General features: G+C 44.0%; 1 protein-coding gene and 1 long non-coding RNA gene across 4 annotated transcripts; one reads left to right on the forward strand and one right to left on the reverse strand.

Annotated features, from left to right (window-relative positions):
- The first annotated feature begins 3029 nt into the window (after positions 1-3029).
- ZNF287 (zinc finger protein 287) lies at positions 3030-19752 on the forward strand. 3 transcript variants are annotated; one of them, XM_061143546.1, is made up of 7 exons: positions 3030-3246; positions 3970-4569; positions 5241-5341; positions 6861-6890; positions 7057-7183; positions 7623-7709; positions 13325-19752. In XM_061143546.1, the coding sequence occupies exons 2-7, from the start codon at positions 4167-4169 to the stop codon at positions 14872-14874; spliced, it is 2298 nt and encodes a 765-aa protein (XP_060999529.1). In that variant the 5' UTR covers positions 3030-3246; positions 3970-4166; the 3' UTR covers positions 14875-19752. The 3 variants fall into 3 exon arrangements, with proteins under 3 accessions (XP_060999529.1, XP_060999531.1, XP_060999530.1); XM_061143547.1 differs by lacking the exon at positions 3030-3246 and adding an exon at positions 3296-3880; XM_061143548.1 differs by lacking the exon at positions 6861-6890.
- Positions 19753-19868: 116 nt separating this feature from the next.
- Positions 19869-20988, reverse strand: LOC133057257 (uncharacterized). The gene is made up of 2 exons (XR_009692987.1): positions 20888-20988; positions 19869-20346 (listed from the first exon to the last, which is right to left on the reverse strand). It is a non-coding gene; the product is annotated as an uncharacterized LOC133057257 (long non-coding RNA).
- Between the last annotated feature and the right edge of the window lie 164 nt (positions 20989-21152).

Raw genomic sequence — 21152 nt, forward strand, 5'->3', positions numbered from 1 at the left:
GTGCTCCTTTCCAATGAACTCTCCACACCCAGCTGTATGTTCTACGCTCTGTGGTCCAGCATCCTCGGGATCCAGACCATACCCTCCTGGTTCCTGCAGACGCAGGTTGACCAGGGCCCACAGCAGCTGAATAGTCATCTTCATCTCTTACCACGTCCAGCGTTTCTCTTGCGGGCTGTCATGATGACTTGACCCTAGTTATGGGTCTAGGGATCAGGAGGGGAGGAAAGTAGATTGTGAGGGGACACAGGTTTTATCACAAAATAGAAGCTTCCTCTGCATCATCTTCAAACAAGACTGAGAGGAGTGGGTCACGTTTGCAGGCCTCCAAAATCCAGAGGGATTGGTGTTTACAGATATTTGTCCACATCAACCCAATGTCCCCATCCCAAGTCTCTGGGTTTCCTCCTTTGCGAACAAGGTCCTGACCTTGGCATAGAAAACTTCCTGGGATCAAGAATCCAACTCAGCCGAAGTTATGCTACTCTTACATTTTTGCCTCAGGCTTCAAGAAGCCCTCTGCTTTTCACACTTCACCTTAAATGGGTGGTTAATCACCCTCAGCCTTTTCTTGTCAATGGCTCCTGGTAATAACCACTCAATTCCAGTCCTGAAATTGCTCCCTCCCCCATCCTCATGAAAGGTTGTTGCTGAACCATGAAAGACGCTGGGATTCTTGGCCTCTGGAGGAGAAGAATTCAATCCGGGGCCAGAGACAAGGCTTGATCGCTCAGAGCTTTTGTGTAATAAAGTTTTATTAAAATATAAAAGAGATAGAGAAAGCTTCTGACATAGACAACGGAAGGGGGCAGAAAGAGTGCCTCCCTGCTAGTCTTTAGTGGGATGGCCCTTTAGAGAGATTGCAAGTTGAGGCAAGGGGAGAAGGTCTTTGAACCCCCACAGTGAGCACCACTAGATGTGGCTGCCCCAGGGAGGACATGTGACCTGAGACAGGATGCTTGCTTCAGCCAGGACAATTCCCAGGGAAATACTTTATTGTGGACCATCAGCAGCCAAACACACAGACGGCTGGGGAGGGGGGTGCTACAGCCCATCACAGTGTGCTCCACAGGGTGTACTAAAGTTTCTAGCTTCAGTTTTTATTTTTGTTTTGCTCTCTGTAGTTATATGAGTTGTTGCTTGGTATCTTTTGAGGTATTATTGTTAGAGACATGTATTTAAGATGATATGTCTTCTCTGTCAAGTTTTATAACTGTTATGAAGTTGATACCATGCTTATCTTTTCCCCTAATGATTTTTAAAATATTTTATTTGCTTATTTGGTTGTGTCAGGTCTGGGTTGCAGCATGTGGGATCCTCGTTGAGTCATGTGGGACCTTTCCTTCTGCGCAGACTCGAGTTGTGGCATGGGGGCTCAGTAGTTATGGTGTTCTGGCTTAGTTGCTCCGAGGCATGTGGGATCTCAGTTCCCCAACCAGGGTTTGAACATGAGTCCCCTGTATTTCAAGGCAGATTCTTAACCTCTGGACAATCAGGGAAGTCCCTCCCCTAATGATTTCTTAAGATGCTATTTTGTTAGAAATTAGGCTTATTACTTGCATCAGTTAGGTTTCCGCCAGAAAAGCAGAACCAGTAGGGCATACATACTAAAAGATTCTCTTCTTTTGGCAAGAAACTGGCTTACTAGATTGTGGAGGCTGACTAGGCAAGTTCAAAACCTGGAGGGCAATCTGTTGGGAAGAGCAGGCTGGAAGCTTTGTCCAGAGTTTTTTCTTCATCAAGGAAGCCTCAATTTTGCTTTTAAGGCCTTGATTGATTCAGACCCAACCTATTTAATAAGATAATTTCCTTTACTTAATTCATCTCAGTTTATGGACTTTAACCACACTTACAAGTAGCTTTACAACACCATCTAGGTTAGAGTTTGATTCAATAGTGGGAGACTGTAGCCTTGCCAAGTTGACACATCAAAGATCATCACACTACCCAACTTTTTTGTTGTTCAGATTTGCTTGGTGAGGTAATAGTAAGACTCTGACACTCTACCCATCATGAGATGGAGTCAACATCTGCCTCCACTTGAGTCCACACAACTTGTGATGCCTTTGGCCAGGAGTATGATGGAAGTCATGCTTTGTGACTTCTGCAGCTATATTCTAATCAGCCACGGGCTTCTCTCTTGCTTACTAGTACACCTGCTCTTGAAGCCCAAAGCCGCCATCTCAGCTGCCAGCTGAGTCCTTCTTGTCAAAAAGGCCACATGTCCAAACTGAGCTTATCCTTAAGCCATCTCGGCCCAACCAGGAGACATGTGAGTACATACAGCTTGAAAGAGGACCCTCCCTGCCATCAAATCATCTTCTCAACTGAGGCTCCAGAAAGAACGGATCAGAGAAAAGCCACAGGAACTGTTCACCTTCCAAATTCTTGACCCACAGAATTCATAAACATAATAAAATGCTTCTTCTTTAACACCATTAAGTTTGGGGGTGATTTGCCAACACAGCCATAGATAATGTGAACACTTGGATGTTTTTCATACTTTTATTTTCAGGCATTTTTTGGTATGTTGTGAGTATAAACGTGATGCAGGACGTTGTTCTTGTTTCCAATCTGAGAGTCTCAGAATCAGATTCCTGAGGAGGGACTCAGAGTCTTTAATATTGAATAGTAAAGAACCAGCACTTTGGGTCTTTCTGCCTTAAGACCCACATCTTCCCTGCCCATCCTTCCTCTAGAACTCAGGCACCAACTTTCTCAGGTTGATTCGCGCAGGGTTACAACCGCCCCTCATTCCCACCCCTTTTTCAAGATGCCGTTGCTCCCCGACCTCTCTCTCAGTCGTCTGCCAGACCGGCCTCTGCCCAGGGGAACTTTAAAGACCGCTCAGAACCTCGCCGGCTACGGAGCAATTCACAGCGTGGGGGGGGTGGGTGGAGGAGGTTGCCACGGAAACGGGTCCACTATCCGCAGCTCCGGCCGGGGGGCCGGCGCGGGTTCCAATTGGCTCCGCGGGCGCGCAGCGTCCTCCCTGCGCACATGCGCAGTGGCGCCGAGGCGAGGTCGCGGCGGAGCCGGGGCTCGGTGGTTCCGGGCCGGGCTTCCTAGGACCGGGCTGGACGGGCGGCTCCGGCCCAGGCTCCGTGCCCTCCGGGACGAGACGTGGCGGGCGGAGGCCCCTCTGCAGCGCGGAACCGAGCCCGCCACGCAGGCGCAGCGCCTGCCGCCATTGTTGCCCCGGGCCTCTAGGGCCGCTCCGCTGCGTGTCCGCTGGTCCGGCCACAGGTTAGGATGCGGGCGGCCTGAGGGGTGGGGGCTGCGGGGCAGACCCCGCGCAGCTGCCCCCGACCTTCAGACTGCGGAGTTAGGGGGACCCCGCCGGGTGAGCAGGCCAGGGGCGCCTCTGCCCAGCAGGCCTAGTGAGCAGCCGGCTTTAGGGGACACGGTGCAGTTGAGGGGGGCTTGGAGGTGGAGACCGTGGACAGGTGGTGTCAGGCCTGCAATGAGGTTTTCCGTGGGAAAACTGGTTCCAAATGTATTCCTAAAGAATTGTCCTGTAGAAGCTGGGCACGGGCTTCAAGTCACACGGGTCCCCTCTGCTTCTTTCCCGTCCCAGACCTCAGGTAGTGATGGGCTTGGACTGGCCGTCATTGATATGCAGAGCAGGTGGATGGCTCGCCCCTTTTCCCCAACCTTGAGCGCTTTAAAAAGTTCTCCGAGTTTGTTCGAAGTAACAGATTTGCTGTTGTTTTTGAGAGTCACTTCAGTCATTACAGCTTGTGTAATATCAATGACTAATATACTGAGGCTTTTTTTTTTTTCTGTACAAGTTAGAAGTTTGACCTGTGTTTTTGCTCAGGATTCAAGTCATTGCATCTAGCTCCACTCTTTTATGGCAGTCCCAACTGGTGCCCAATTGGTAAGGTCTCTAGGTCAGCTATTTCTGTTTATGTATCTGGCAGAGAGCACCAGGAATTCCTGACTTTGTGGTCTATTCCTGTGTTTCAGGGTCTCTTCCCCATCCCTACGAATTCTGGGCTCAGAATTTGTAAGGAAGACAGCTGACTCCTCCTTGCCTCTGTTCAGCCCCTGGCTGCAGCAGCCATCCTTAAATGTCTTGGTGGCTCTAGCATGTGACTTCAAGCACTTGGCTCTGACCTGGAGAAATAAAGGCTGTTGCCAGATTGACTCTCCTGTTTGTAGCAATGTTCTCCCCAAGCAGGAGGACGACCAGTTCTTCTCGCGCCCAAGTCCTGCTAACATGGAAGATGGACAAGGCTCAGAGCGGACCCCGAAATGCTGAGAAGGAAATCCTCGCCTTGAGACTCCTGCGTGACACTGAGACCTGTCGGCAGAATTTCAGGAACTTCCCGTACCCAGACCTGGCTGGTCCTCGGAAAGCCTTGAACCAGCTCCGAGAGCTCTGCCTTAAGTGGCTGAGACCCGAGATTCACTCAAAGGAGCAAATCCTGGAGCTGCTGGTTCTGGAGCAGTTCCTGAGCATCCTGCCTGGGGAGGTTCGGACGTGGGTGAAGTCCCAGTACCCAAGGAACAGTGAGGAGGTGGTGACGCTGGTGGAGGACTTGACTCAGATTCTGAAAGAAGAAGGTAAGACTTGTAGGGCAGGGCGGGGGAGGAGCCCAGGGTGGTCCAAGAAAACAGCCATCATGTCAGAGAACAGCCCTTGGAGGTGATCAGGAGAACAGAGCTCAGGGAGTGAGTGAGGACCCGCTTCACCTGAACCCCCTATTGCACGGCATTCGCCTTCTACCTGCTCAGAACCCAGCACATGTTCTCTGAACGCAGACGATGTGTCTTGTAAAACAGTGGCCAGGCACAATAGATGACCTCTGTGTGAGCCCTCAGGAGGTTCCCTGCAGAGGTTTGAACCTTTTGCCGGTAAATAATTTGCTTTGCGAACTGGATTTTATTTAGTTTTTTAACCTATGCTTCCAAATAGCTAGGAAATGTCCAGGGAATATTTCTTTACTGAGTAAAAAGACAACTCGCAAAATTTCTATCACGTGAGGGTTTAGTGGGAAATTGTGAGTTTGGCACCTATTCCAGAGTCCCAGAGCAGATTGTTTTTGAGGCCTGCGCCCGGGTCTTCAGGTGAGTCACTGCCTCTTCCCTCTACTTCTTCGCAGCAGGGGTGCTGTTTCTAGTTTCCTTCTGACTCCTCTTCACTTTAAGAAAACATAGACATCTACTGGTGAAGAGTTTCCGAGGCTCTTCAGACACCTCTGATCTCCATCATGGTCTTTCTCTCTCTTTCCCAGCTGCTCCTCAGAACTTCACCCTTTCCCAAGAGACCCCAGAGGACGACCCCAAAGGAAGACAAGCTTTCCAGGCAGGGTGGTTCAATGACTTGGTTACCAAAGTGAGTGTCAGTTTTTTCCTTTCTTTCTTTCTAAAACATTTATTTATTTATTTGCCTGCTGGGCGTCTTAGTTGCAACACTTGGGATCTTTAGTTGCAGCATGTGGGATCTAGTTCCCTGACCAGGAATCAAACCTGGGGTCCCCTGCATTGGGAGTACAAAGTCTTAACCACTGGACCACCAGAGGAGTGTCAGTTCCTTCTGTGATTGTAAAATGCCTCCCTCGTGTGTGAGGACATATTCTAGCCTGGCCCTCTACCTTCTGTGACCCCAGAAGTCCTCTCAAAAGACCTAAGCCTCAGTTTTCAACTTAAGTCTCCCTGGCCTGTTAAGGTAGGTGAGTGCCTTTTACAGGAAACAGGACCCATTGCTTCTTCTGATCACCCCTTTCCTCACCGCAGGAAGGGGTGCTGTTTTATTTTCAAGAAGCAGTATCACATGGAGGCTACAGCATTGACCTCCAGAGCCATGTGAGTCTAGATTTGGTTCCGGGTTCTGCCATGGAACCTGTGACTTGGGGCAAAGATGCTTAACTACTTGTAGCCCGAGTTATTCAACTCCAGTGAAAGAATATTCCTCTTGGATTGTGAGCATTAAATACTATGAGAGCCATTAGTCTGGACTACAGTTAGTCATCAAGAAGACCGCAGTGAGATTAAACAACAGTTATTATTTTTCTTTAACAGGTAATTAAAGGCCATGACTTGTGCGGTGTTCCTGTTGATTATGAGTCTCTGTTATCTTAAGGAAGAGCAGCTCAGGCCGTCTTAAGAGAAAGGTTTACTGTAAAAGTATATGTGGTCTGAAATTGATAACCAAAAAAAAAAAAAAGAAATTGATAACCAGAGTAAAATTATTACTTGTAGATAATATGAATGTTTACCCAAAAAACCTAAGGAAATCAAGGGGAAAACTGCTAGAAATAATAATGGAAAATTTGAGTAAAGGGACAGCTACAGAAAATGGCTTACAAAAATTATAATCATTTTATTATATACCTGAAAAAGTCAGATCTTAGAATGAAATAAAAGATTCCATTCATAGTATTACCCCCTCAAATTTAAAGTAGCCAGAACTCAAGATAGTATAAATTTTGCAATCCTGTGTTATTCTATGGGACATGAAAGAAGAAGCCTTAAATATTGTAAAATTTTAGCTCTCCCTAAATTTTACACTTAACTGTGATTTGAAAATCCCAATACAGTTTTTTAAAGAAAGAAGATTTATTTGAAAAACATATGAGAGTAACCAAGAATTTTTTTTTTTTAACAAAGGAAGAACAGAGGGATGCTAACTTGACCAGACTGTAAGATGTTCTGTAAGTTCAGTAGTTCAGTGTGGTTATTAGTACCAGTTTTATTTTAGAAAGGAAGAGGAAGGGCTCTACTTTCCATAATAGAGCAGACAAAATATCTTAAAATGTCAAATTATAACGCATTTTATTAATTCATAAGACAGCACTTGAAAAGCCGAACCTTTCAACTCTGTCATCTATGTTCACATCCCTTTCTTCTTTAAGATGGAACTGCCAATGCCTGCACTAAAAATGGTAAATTTGATTTTATTTTCATACTTTTAGGCCATTTGAGTTTGCTCATCCATATACTGGGTGAATATTGGGTAGTAACCTTTAGGGTCCTGCCAATGCTCAAGACTCTGTGGATGCCCCACCATGCACACACCTGTGCCATCACTGTGCCCTTCTGATGTTTCAGGAATCTATCACATTCAAAGATGTGGCGGTGGACATCACCCAGGAGGACTGGGAGCTCATGCGTCCTGTGCAGAAGGAATTGTACAAGACCGTGACACTGCAGAACTACTGGAACATGGTTTCTCTCGGTGAGCATCTGTCTGTACCCCCCAACCACACACGTGCCAGAGTCTGTCTTTCCTCAGCTCTCAAAAGTGGGTTGGGCCTAGAGGTGAACAAGCTCATCTGTTCAGGCACAGAAACAGCCAATTTCTGCTCCCTTTTCCCAGATGAAAGGTTTCAAAGTGAAAGGTCATCAGGAACCACGATGCACGGCCCCCCAGGACCACCACCCCACGCCTTGCCCAGCGCCTGCCTCCCCCACAGTCTCTGCACACGCATCCTCCAGGGTGGTGGGAGATTTTTGTCCCTGCTTCAAAAGGGCAGTGACCTCATTCATGAGATCGTGTCTGTGAACCGTTCTTTTCCTGTAAGAGGTCTGTCCTCATGGGTAAGAAGGAGTCAGTTAATAAAAGTAGTATGACTGTTTATCTCCAGGGTAAAAGTGATTTTGTTCCTCCTGGACAGGACTTACAGTATATAGACCAACTGTGATCCCCATGTTGGAAGAACCTTGGATGGTGCTAAAAGAAATTCTAGAAGGCCCAAGTCCAGGTGAGAGAACCACCAGTGGACGAGATTCTTTGTGCTTAAGAGCCTGTGTTACGCTAAGTGTGTGAGATGTGTTTTTAAATATGACGAGTCGCTCACTGTACGCAGAGACACCCCAGCTGGTCAAGACGACTGAGCTGCTTGGTGACCTCAGTGATGCTTCTTTCCAGATCCCCTCTTCAAGAAAAGATCTACTATGTATCATTTTGTACTTCTCCATGACCCTTAGTTTCCCTCTCTTAGAGCTCTGTCTGGGGTTCTCCTTGTGTTCCCTCCCTGTATTCTTAAGCACGCATGAATGTCCCCTAAGATCTTAAATTTCAAACCCTTTGGACGTCTTTTTGAATTTCTTTTACTCTGTCTGTTGACAAAATCCTGTATCCACCTGCCTCCAGTCTCCTACCTCAGTTCTTCCTTTTTTATTTTCTAATTATTTTAAAAGATAACATGTTTACAAGACTAGAAATTGTAAAACTATGTAAAGCCAGAGCTATACGGACAGAAGTCTCTACCTGTTTGCCACATTCACACAGTTCCTACATCTGTGTAGTCATCTGTGTATTGACACCTAGAATGACTATTCTAGTCCCTGATGATCTTTCATTTAAGGTTCGTAGCGTCCACTGAAGATCTTTGCTTTATTACACTGCAGGTTTAAAAATAGTGATTTTCTAATTCTTCATCTCTTTGAAATTATTTTTCTGTAAAAAACAGCTGTCCCTCCTCCCATCCCTTTCTTATGTGTACGTGTCACTATGGAGTAACGGAATTTTTTAAAATTCAGTGTATTATTGGTCCATTCCATTTGTGAGGTGGGGGAGTTGCTTTTAATTATCAATTGTCCCAAATGTGGGTGGTGGCCACCTTTCAGCCCAAGACGATGTCCTTTTGAGGCATTTCCATCCATGTTTCAGTGTTTCCTGGCTTCCTGGTGGAGGATGGTCTGCAGGCACACCTCATGCCCACCTTAGACCTGGAATTTCTTTGAGGAACAGTGGTTCATTGTAGTGGAGATTAGTGATGAGAAGCCAAAATCTGGGCAGTGAGGGTGTTCACTATCCTGGGTACCACTGCTTCTCGATCAGTTCAGTAGGTAGAACTATGAAATACGTGTGTAGGTTTCTTGAAACCTGGATTCATACTGGTAACTCACATTCCAGTCCAGCATGACAAGGCCCATCTTATACCTTCCCGTATCCATTTTCTACTTCCTTTCCCACACAGCGAGTCACCTGGTTCCCAGCATCAGTATATCTGTCTGCTCATTTGCTCTGTCATAATAATACACACAAGAATGGTTTCAGAATTATATCACTGAAATAACAGACTGTTCAGGTAATATTCAGAATGCCTTCCTGTCCTCAGGAGGTAGTCCACCAAGGATGCACAAGGATATCCACCAAGGATGCTGGGTTCAGTTACTTGAATTCTTCCCTTCTGGTTTTCTTAACAGTTTGATGTACAGTGAAGTTGGTTTGATTCCATTTGGGTTCAGTTTTAGTATTTTCTTATTTCTTGATTCTTTTTTGTTTAATCTTACATTTTTGAGTCTATAAAGCATTATCATGGTTCAGAAGTCAAGACTGTAGAGAAAGACGTGTGCTCTTTTCCCTCCTGCCATATTCCAACCCACTCTGTGCAGTTTACTCTGTTCCCTTGTCTCTGGTTTATCCTTCTGTGTTTCTTTTTGCAGAGATAAGTCATAAATATAGTCTTAGCTCTCCTTTTGTGTAGAAAAGAAGTACATTGTACTCATTTGCATTTCCATTCCTATCCATCACCCCTCCTTTTTTAAGGCACTGACTTCTGGTTGTCTACCAGTATCAATGCTGGAATACAGTAGTAACAGTAAATTAAATAGTAATGACAGAGAATAATATGCTCCCTTTAAGCAGATTGCTTCACTTTTTTAAAAAGTTAACTTTGTCTGATCTCCAGGTATTTTAAGGGTGCTATTTGAAAAACTAATTCTTCTTATAATTTACAGCCTATTGGCTTTAGTTGGCAGAGTGACGCAAAATATACACCAAATTATTTAGGGAGTGATTTCAGCACAGTCTTTTCTCAGTATGAAAACATGTGGCAGGATGGAACTAGCCCTGCACTGCAGTCAGGACAGTCTTCTGGGAGGCACTGCCCCTCTGGGGCCACTTCAGTTTTTCAAACGATCAGGTTGAATTAAGGCTGTAAACCCCAAAAGGGGGCCTATTGGGGGGGATTTTGTTCTCACCAAGGAGCACAAAACTGAGAAAGGCAAGTTCCTTTTCTCCTTCAGTTGAGGTGAGGTTTTGCGTTTTGTTTGTTTTTCTAGCCCATCCTCTATAAGGGTGTGGCACAGAGCATACAGGCTCCCGCCCGCTGCCCATCCTGGTTGGCTACGGGCTCTGTCTTCTGGCCCCCAAACCCCTTGCACCCTTAATGGGCAGCTGGAGGCCATCAACAGGGTGGAGGAGTGTCTTGGGCAGTCAGCGTCAACTTCCAACATCCCAGTCTTGTGCTTTTACTTGATTAGGGGCCTCTAAGGGTTTTACTTTCTTAGTGGCTCAGAGAAGTGTAAGTTGAACCTTTGGTTACAACATCTCATCAGTCATGCTTGAGGAGTGGGAACTTGGATGACTCACAGATCGAGCATCTGTGTTGGTCGCTGATGGTCAGTCCTGTCTCAGAATTTCATGGTACTTTACATCATACAGGACCACCTATTTCTTCAGGTTCAGACCAGACCTCCCCCCATCCTTGATATCCCTCCCTTGATAGCCTGATCAACACTGCTCTCTCCTGCTAGAAATATTACACCACTGTGTGATACCTTATGCTTTTAATTCATCCTTTCTGGTTAGTTATATACACATATTTAAGCCCTGCTTAATGGTCTCGTTGGTTTAAGAATGTATGCTTATAATAGCGATTTCTTTGTCGTCATCATTCAGGCTTGTTACTTTAAGCTTGTTAATTATAACTTTATTTATTTTATTTATTTGGCTGCACCAGGTTGCAGCATGTGGGATTTAATTCCCTTACCAAGGATTGAACCCAGGCCCCCTGCTTTGGGACCTTGGAGTCTTAGCCACTGGACCACCAGGGAAGTCCCTAATTATAACTTTAGTACTTCCTTCTCAGGTGTATGGAGCATTCTGTCATAGACTGATTCTGATCACATAGAAGCTAAACCCAGTTTCTGGGACTATCTCATCTTTATACACACACACTACTTGTGTGTTTGTGCTCAGTCGCTCAGTTGTGTCCAGCTCTGCAACCCCATGGAATGTAGCCCTCCAGGCTCTTCTGTCCATGGTATTTTCCCAACAAGAATCCTGGAGCAGATTGCCATTTCCTGCTCCAGGGGATTTTCCCAACTCAGGGATGGAACCCATGTCTTGCATCTCCTGCATTGGTAGGTGGATTCTTTACTGCTGAGCCACCTCAGAAGCCATACATATGTGTGTGTGTGTATGCATACATGTATATACATATGTGTGTGTATATGTGTGTGTGTGTGTATACACGTGTATATATATACACACATATACACACACATACACACACACACTTTCCCATGCATTCCATTAACATTCTCATTTTGGTTTTTTTTAAGGAGGGAGTAATAAATCCTGGTTTAAGGAAGTTGTTTTTAAATTTTTTTCCACTAGATGAAGTAATAGATCAACGTTTGTAGTACTAAATAACAAAGAAATACAGGCAATTTCTTGAAAATCAGAAAATATTTTTTGAAGCTTAGAAATCCCATTGTTGGCATCTTGGTAATATTTACCTAGTTCTAATGAGTTTTCATGCTAGTCACGATACTGCTTTTTTCATTTAACATTACTCCTAAGCATTTTGTAATGTCTAATTTTTGTATTTGAATCAAAGCAATAAAAGTAGTGTGTAAATCAAAGCAGCACGAGGCAGAGTAATGAACTATATGTCTCCCTTTCCTTAACCACATGTATGTGCAGGCATGCAGAGAGTGCTGATCTGAGGGGAGAAGGCGCTGGTTTGGGGTGAGGAGTCGGAGATACACATCTTTACACTGATGGGATCTTTCCCTACATACCATTTCCTCTCTTTTTTTCCTGTTAATATGTCCTGCACACTTTTTCAGGTCAATATACCTACTATTCCATTATATCCTATTCTAACTAGTCCTTTATTGATGGATGAGTCTACTGAATGGATATATTTGTAAATATCCTCCTTTGATCTGTATCTTAGAAAGTTTCTGAACTATCCAGTATTGTTTGTACTGTATTATGAACTCTATTTGATGTTTCATTATATAATTCTTAATATTTTCAAGTTACAAGTTTCTTACCTGATTTCAAAGGTGTTGTAGCTTAAATCTGTTTTAAGTCATCATAATGAAACATAGGCATCAACAAATGAACATATGATGGCTTTGCAGTCAGCTTTTGGGGTCCGTGTATGTGTGTGCACGCACATGCGCATGCTTTCATCTGATTTCATTTTACAACAAGATATTGTCATTTATTTTACCAGGTTCACTTGAGTGGCCTCCATATCCAGAGTCTTATGCCTTTTTCTGAAGGAAATGTAAAAGAAGGATAAGCCATTTCCAGAGTTTGCATCTGAGTTGGAAATAAACACACAAAACTATGAAATAATGTAAGGCCAACTAATGCCATAGGCCTAACATTATATTAAGTTGAACTATATGAAACTGCTGATATTCTGCCATATTGACCTATATACAAGGCAGTTTTTTATGATTCAACCTAATCTGTACTTTAGGATTCTGAGAAGGAGAAAGAAACATGAGCTGGGCCATAAGCATCTTTCCTAATAGATGAAGGTGTCATAAGAGAAATCTGGAATTAGTGGCACCTTCAGAAGATGATGAGGACACAGTTGTAAGTTATGTGGATAACTTCAAACTTTAAGGTGAATGTGAGGTGTGGAAGAGGGGAGAGTACAATAGAAAAGAGTAGATTATTTGGGGCCTGAGTACTGAATGGAGGTATTTTAACTTTTTTTCCTTTAACTTTCATCCTTTAAGCCACTGATCCTGAAACTTCAATGTGATTTAAACCTCCTGGAGGGCTCAGCCCTACTCCCAGGGTTTCTGCCTCAGGATGTCTGGGAGGGTCCCAGTCACTTGATGTGTTTCAGGTCTGGACCATTGCTCCAAGGCTGTAGGAGTTACTCTAAGTATTAAAGCAGGGACACACGCCATGAAACTGCCCAGGATATCATGAGGGTGTGCAGGGTAGATTGGAAGGAGGGGTGGTGACAGCCAGCCTGCTTTATGACCTGCTATGTAAGTTAACTTATATGATTATAAATGATTATGTAATGAAAGTCATGCCACGTTGTTCATCATCTGTTTTCACTTCTTAACTCTGTTGCCTGACCTCACCTATTCTATCTAGTAACTCCACGCTGGTGTTAAATAGGGAGGAGCCGGTCCTCCTTCAACTATTTAGGCCTGTTTTCTGCCGTTTTATCCTCCTTCCCTGCACATTGAGGACCATGTTATGAGGCTGTCAAAGCCAGTCTTTTTAGGCATTTTATTCATGTTCATTATTTTGTTTCTACTTTAGTAGTTTCCTTTCTCCAAACAGAGGAAGACTTTTTTATATATTTTTTGTTAATTTCAGAATGGGAAACCAAAGCCCAAGAGTGTACTCTGGTGGAAAATGTTTCTAAACTCAAAAAGGATGGAATCAAGCCCATCAAACTGGAAGAACCCTCTGACTATGATGACAGAATGGAGGGGCAAGTGGCAGAGACCTACAGGAGAATTCCCACCAAAAGGAGACATTTCAGTGTGAAGTCAGTCCTTTCACAAGAAGGTAGTCCTGTAGAAGACTATAAATATATATATAGAAGTGATTTTGAAAAGCATTCAAACCTAATTATGCAGTTTGGTACCCAGTCAGACAATAAAACTTTCATGTACGATGAAGACAAGACCTTCATCCCTGGCATCGTGCACAGGAAAATATACCCTGGAGAGAAGCCTTATAAGTGTAAGGTGTGTGGGAAGAAGTTCAGGAAGTACCCATCCCTCATCGCACACCAAAACAGCCATGCCAAAGAGAAGTCTTACGAATGTGAAGAGTGCGGCAAGGAGTTCAGACACGTCTCATCCCTCATCGCACATCAGAGGATGCACACGGGAGAGAAACCCTACGAATGCCACCAGTGCGGGAAGGCCTTCAGCCAACGTGCCCACCTTACCATACACCAGCGGATCCACACGGGAGAGAAACCCTACAAGTGTGATGACTGTGGGAAAGACTTCAGCCAGCGTGCTCACCTCACCATCCACCAGAGGACACACACGGGAGAGAAACCCTACAAGTGCTTGGAATGCGGTAAAACCTTCAGCCACAGCTCATCTCTCATTAATCACCAGAGAGTTCATACTGGAGAAAAACCTTACATATGCAATGAATGTGGGAAGACCTTTAGCCAGAGCACACACCTCCTCCAACATCAAAAGATACACACAGGAAAGAAACCATATAAATGCAATGAGTGCTGGAAAGTATTCAGTCAGAGCACTTACCTTATTCGACATCAGAGAATTCACTCTGGAGAGAAGTGTTACAAATGCAACGAATGTGGAAAAGCCTTCGCTCATTCCTCCACACTTATTCAGCACCAGACCACTCACACTGGAGAGAAGTCCTATATATGCAGCATATGTGGGAAAGCCTTCAGCCAGAGTGCAAACCTCACCCAGCATCACAGAACACATACTGGGGAGAAACCCTACAAGTGCAGCGTGTGTGGGAAAGCATTCAGCCAGAGCGTTCACCTTACTCAGCACCAGAGGATTCACAATGGAGAGAAACCGTTTAAATGCAACATATGTGGGAAAGCATATAGACAGGGTGCAAACCTTACTCAGCATCAAAGGATTCACACTGGAGAGAAACCCTACAAATGCAACGAGTGCGGGAAGGCATTCATTTATTCCTCATCACTTAATCAGCATCAGAGAACTCATACTGGAGAGAGACCCTATAAATGTAATGCATGCAACAAAGATTTTAGCCAGAGAACATGCCTTATTCAGCACCAGAGGATTCACACGGGAGAGAAGCCCTATGCGTGCCGCATATGTGGCAAAAGCTTCACCCAGAGTACGAACCTCATCCAGCATCAGCGCGTCCACACAGGTGCCAAAAATCGAAACTAATGCATCTGGGAGACTGCACATAGGTTTTCAAACCTAATCGTTCTACATTTTATTTTGTACTCTGCTTGTTGAAAACATTATTCAAAAGAAGTGCAATATGGGTTAGATTTTCACTCAGCAGAAGTATCGGAATTAGTGATGGGAGTATAACCTATTTAAATGTACTGTGAAATTTCAGATGAAAACATTTGCTTCATAATAACCTTTATTTGATACTGGTTTAGTTCATTCCAGAAAGAAACCGTAGGAAAGGAAGAGTGCCAGAAACCTGTTAGCCACTAACTCAGACGGAGTTTCAAGTACTTCTTCATGAGGCCTTAAGAATGTACTGTAACAGGAAGGCTTCCATCCAGTAGAGCTTCCACACCAGAGGGTAATCCCAGGGTGACAGAACAGAAGAGCTGCCCTCCAGCCTTTAGTTCTTCCCAGATTTGAAGCCTTAAATATGTAAAGGGCCCCCTTCCCTTTTCTTGTTATGCCATAACTGCACGTGAAGCCAGTAGGTTTGCCAAAAAAGAAAACGGTTGAAAGTATCTTAAGGAAGGACTTCTGTGTGACCACTGTTTAATTATGCTTTCCTCTAAATACTGAGATGTTAAAGGAAGAGCAGCCTAGTGAAAGATGATCTGTTAGGAGAAGCTAATGTGTCTGTAACCCTTAGACACGTGCACAAATTTTCTTATACAGGCAAAAATTAAAATTTAAACAATTTAAAACAATTTAAATTTAAAATTTAAATATGTTTAGTATCTAAAACATAACAGCCTGAGTCTCACTAGCTTTTGACAGGCTTCCCAAGTGACTCAGTGGTAAAGAATCTGCCTGCCAATTAGGAGACACAGGAGACGTGGGTTCGATCCCTGGGTTGGGAAGATCCCCTGGAGGAAATAGCAACCCACTCCAGTATTTTTGCTCCAGGCAATGGGGTTGCAAAGTGTTGGACACAACTGAGCACGTACTAGCTTTCGACAGCTGTCATCCAGAAGAAAAAAAAGAATACAGGTCTTTTTTTTTTTTCCTTTCCCCCATCTGATTCCTAAATTCACAGTTCCCTTTTTTTCCCCTGACTCCTAAAATCATACCCTAAGGCTCCCCCATGACAGTCTTACTGTAGAAAGTCCGTTTCTTCCTTTGAAACATGTTTCTTGAGTGCCTCCTGTGCTCAGGGCCCAGACCACCTAGTTGGATCCTTCCAGGGCTTACCTGCTGGAAGTCACAGCTGACTGAAGCAACAGAAAGCTTTCTAAAATAATGAAAGGTAACAAAATCAAGGACGTGATCTTAACCGGTGCTTCATGGAATGAACCTAGGAAACCTGCTGAAATGGGTTGCTAAATGCAACCCCGTTATCTTAAGAAAGTAATGAATGAAAGCAGCTATTTAAACAGTATGAGGAAAAAATACGTAGTGGGAAATGGGTTTGAGTTTAGTGCAGAAAGTGGGTCAGGGAAAAAATCTAAAGACTTAAGGGTGAGGAAAGAGGATACAGAGACTACTTACAGCTGAAATGTTACTAGACTTGATTACCTAAGAAAATAAGAGTGGCCACGTGAATGAAAAAGCAAACCAGCCTATTTATGTAAGAAGAAACTAAAATTGAAATGACTGGTTTCAAAAGAATCACTGAAATTGGTACTCCTCGTACATGTAAGTAAAATAGGGATTACTCTTAAGATAACGAGACGTTTCATTGGAAAAAGCATTGATGCAGAAACTATCACCGTTGCAGTAATTATTAAACAGTAATAACTGTGGGGCCCCAAGCAGCACATAAGGAAAACTGGTAGAAACACAATTAGAAATAGGTGAAACCACTACTGTATGTACTGTCCACAGCATTGCACTCTCAGAATTTCAGACCATGTGCTGACAGCTGACCTTCCCTTCTGCTTGTGTTCCTTCAGTGCCTTGCCTTTGGTAGGTGGTTGAGATATGCTGGTTGAATTAATGAATATGTAGTCAAGTTAGGCTGGAGTAGTAAGGTAGAGTAACTGATGTGGTGTGAAATTGGCAAATCTTTATAGTTTTTTGGTGCATACATGCAAAGAAATATGTAACAAATATTGGCCATTTGTTACTAATAGGAGTGACTTCAAAATGAAGAACCAGAATCCCCAAATCTTACTAGCGGGGATATTCCTAAAAAGTCAAGGGACATCTTTATACAAGAAGCTTTCCTGAGCTAGGTGAGGAAAACCTGATATAATTTCTGGTGCCATAAATAACACTGTAAGCATGTATGGACCATGCAGCTTCATTTGGATATTGGAAAGACCTGAGGGGGAGGTAGCAAAGGACCTGGCGTGCCACATCTTCCAGGTTCTCTTCCTGAGCGTTTTCTTCAAGAAGCTGCTTTCCCCTTGTCCTCCTCGTAGTTAACCTCGATGTCATGGAATCACCCTTCACAAAGTGCAGGTTTTCTTGAGGTTGCATAATTCTCAGATTATGCTCATGCCATAGTTATGTTAAAAAAAAAAAAAAAAAAACAACCATTGTATTTAAGGTGCAGTTTTTTGTAACAGTACTTCATACCTTACACTTTATTCTTCTGGAAAGAAAGTGTGGAGTGTTACAGTCCATAGCGCCTTTCTTTGCATTAATCCGTGTTTCCTACCTTTGTGTGTTTTATGTAAATAATACACTTATAAGGTCTTCCACTGAAAACACCGAGGCAGTTGATGCCCTTATAATAATAATTGTGGAGAATCCTAGATCTTCATGTTTTCCCCACTTTTACAGTTGTCTGATCCATGCTTTGAAGTTTTTTTTTTTAAACAGGTAGTCTTATTTTCCACAACTTTTTATTATGAAATGTTCAAATATACAGAAAAGTTAAATAATAAAATGAACTATATATATCCACCTAGATGGAAAAATTAACATTTTGCCATATTTTCTACCGAGCAACTGGAGAGTAACTTACAGACATTTCACCCCTAAACACTAATCATGCATCTCATAAAAACAATCACAATAACATATCTCAAAAAATGAACATTAATTCCCAACTATCAAGCACTCAGTCTGTGTTTCCATCTTCAAGCCGTACAGATGCTTGTCTGTTCCATCCACCCAAAATAGCTTCCTGCCTTGAGGTTTTTTTTCCAGGACTTTTTTTTTCTTTCTCCTTCAAATAGAGCAGGTCAGTTGTAGAATGTCTTTCAGGATTTAACAGATTGTACATGTGGTTTGTTTATCTTGTTCCTGTAGTTTCTATAAATTAGCAGATAGGGCCAAAGGCTTGGTGTATTCATGTTACACATTTTTTACATTAACACCTCACAGATGTATTTCATATTGCATCCCATGAAAAGTCTCAATATCAGGTTGACTAGGGACTTCCCTGGCAGTCCAGTGATTAAGACTGCACTCCCAATGCAGGGGACATGGGTTTGATCCATGGTTGGGGAATCCTGCATGCTGCCTGGCACAGCCAAAAAAAAAAAAGACTCACTGTGACGCAAAATTTGATCACATCTTCCCAACTTAAAAGGATGTCCTTGCTGTTGAGGGTAACAGATAACCTGTGCACTGATGTGGCAGTGCGTAGGCAGCCCATTTACCAGCAACCTTTTACCTGGTAGTTTTGGGGATCCAATGATGATCATCCTTGCCAGAATCAATTATTTCAGCAAAATTTGCTGAAATTTTCTAATTCTGTCCTTCCTACATTTACTGACTGGTACTCTGTAAGGAAGAGCTTTCCTTCGTCAGCTGGGACTGCACTAGAGGCAGGATCAGTCTCAAGTCTTTCCTTAAATTACCGATTTTTCAAGAGTCAGGAGTCACCAGCAGTGATGACATATGGTTTGGTGCTGCACAGTTAGGATCACTGTTTCAGATTCTCTGATAATCCAAGACTTGGCCAGTTAGAAACCTTCAGGTAGCCCTTTTGTCCTCTGTCATTCCTCTCCAACCTTTGGGCACTTAATGGCCTTTTGACAAAGCTATCTCCAGTTCACCTCACACTCTCAATACCGCAGGTATAGGATGAGCCCTTTCTCCAGGAATCCCTGGCTCTTTTTTACAGGCAGCAATTTAGAAACCAGATTTGGGCAGTGGGCATGCTCTTTGCTACTGGGCATTCTTAGCAAGTGGGCTGAGTCCTTCCAACTGCAGGAAGAGTCTGCAGTAAAGGCAACTCTGCCCTTCTTTCACCAGTTACATAATATCTAATTCTGTAATGGGGAGACATAATTACATATCCAGACAAACGATTTGGGGAGCAAATAAGTCCTGTCGAGCACACCAAACTGGAGGGAACACAAGGGTTATGTGTACCTGGAAAACCACACACTTAGACGCAAGTCTTGTGCCAAGGCCATGAGCAGTAAGTTTTCAGAGGGACGGAGCTTTTCGGTTAACCTGGCAAGCATGTTAAGTAGAGGGCAGTTGAGAGCAACTGAGTGAATAACTATGTGGTGGTCTATGACGTGTCTTGATGATTTACTGTGTTGAGCTCATCACACCCTCTTCCCATCACGTTAGGCGGGTTTCTGATATGAATCAGAGTTCTGAGGATCTGTTTCATGCAAAGTACTAGTTTTTCTTGCTAAACTTTTATTTGGTCTTTAAAACTTAATGCCATTAAGTTTCTTTGATTCTTATCTTCTGGTATGAATTCACTTGCATGCGCCTTTAATGTACTTTCACCCCTTTATTATTCTCCTCATAGCTCTATATTTCACTATAATTACTACCCCTTTAGAACACAGTAGCCATTAAAACTGGCAAGCATGTGTACTACAGTGATATGTATAATGTGTGTCTAAGCTTGTCAGCAGGACTGAGTCTTTTGTGTGGACAGGGAAGGTGAAGCCCACCCGGATCACAGACACTCAGTGAGGGAACAAGGATTGGAACCCTTGGCTCCAGCACTAGGTTGAGTTCTTTATTTAAGAACTCAATGTTAAATGAATGTTAAAATGAAAACTCAGAATTCTTTAAGAATTCAATGTTAAAAGAATGTTAAATGAAAACTCAGAATACAAAAAGCATGTACCTACAATTTTATAAAATTACGTTATTTTGATGAGATTCAGTTCAGTTGCTCAGTCATGTCCGACTCTTTGCAACCCCATGGACTGCAGCATGCCAGACTTCCCAGTCCATCACCAACTCCCATTGAGTTGGTGATGCCATCCAACCATATCATCCTTTGTTGTCCCCTTCTCCTCTTGCCTTCAATCTTTCCCAGCATCAGGGTCTTTTCAAATGAGTCAGTTCTTCACATCAGGTGGCCAAAGTATTGGAGTTTCAACTTCAGCATCAGTCCTTCCAATGACTATTCAGGACTGATTTCCTTTAGGATGGACTGGTTGGATCGCCTTGCTGTCCAAGTTACTGTCAAGAGTCTTCTCCAATACCATAATTCAAAAGCATCAATTCTTCAGTGTTCAGTTTTCTTTATAGTCCAACTCTCACATCCATACATGACTACTGGAAAAACCGTAGCTTTGACTAGACGGACCTCTGTTGGCAAAGTACTGGTCAGCACTTGATGAGATTACAGCACTGTAAGTTTTTTGTCTCCCCTCCCCTAGAGTCTTTTAAATTCAAATCTTTATATGAGAATTGCCTAGCAAATGATGCACTCCCCTCTCCTCCAATTCTGTTCTCTCATCCAGATCTTTCCCACGTTTCAGAGCCATGTGGTCAGTGACTGCCTGGACCATCAGGTTTGGGTTTTACCTCTTCATATTACACAGTTCATTCTTCTACATCCTCACAGCCTTTCAACAACTCTTGTTTAGATTATTTCGTAGCCAGGTAAGTGTTCACCCCAGCCCTGATCCTGCACCTCTCAATTATCTCCCACAGGCCACAGGGAGTTGGCTCCTCGGCACTGAGTGCCCCTCTCCCGCTCTGAGAACGCTAAGTAAGCCCCCTCTGCCTGAAGCCCACCTTCCGCCCTCCCCGAGCGCTGCAGTTCATTCAGTGGCGGGTGACCCTCGCCCGTCCCGGTTCGCCGCCATCAGACTGAGGGGAGCGAACTACCAGAGGCCAAGCTCACCTCCTGCAGAGAGGGGCTCGGACAGGAGCCGCCTTCCCTGGCCCACGAGAGCAGGAGCCCCATCAGTCCCGGGCGGAAGCCCAGCTTCCGGCTTGAAGGGGATTCTGGGATGCTAGGCGGGGCCAGGCGCACGGGCGTTCCTGAGATACGCGGGCAGAGCCTCGCTACGCAGGCGCACCGCCGATCACGGTGACTCTGCCCCTCGGCTCGCGACCACCTGCCGGCGCGCTCCCGGCCAGGCTGGAGAGCTGAAGGGAGGGGGCGT

This window comes from Dama dama, chromosome 5, assembly GCF_033118175.1.
Source record: "Dama dama isolate Ldn47 chromosome 5, ASM3311817v1, whole genome shotgun sequence".
NCBI classification, from domain to species: Eukaryota; Metazoa; Chordata; class Mammalia; order Artiodactyla; family Cervidae; genus Dama; species Dama dama.

What these genes read in the sequence shown, in the direction of transcription:
- ZNF287 (XM_061143546.1), top strand. Translation starts at nt 4,167, where the DNA reads ATGTTCTCCCCAAGCAGGAGGACGACCAGTTCTTCTCGCGCCCAAGTC. An exon ending in TCAGATTCTGAAAGAAGAAG is followed by an intron (nt 4,570 to 5,240) that starts GTAAGACTTGTA and finishes TCTCTTTCCCAG; the next exon opens with CTGCTCCTCAGAACTTCACC. An exon ending in CAATGCCTGCACTAAAAATG is followed by an intron (nt 6,891 to 7,056) that starts GTAAATTTGATT and finishes CTGATGTTTCAG; the next exon opens with GAATCTATCACATTCAAAGA.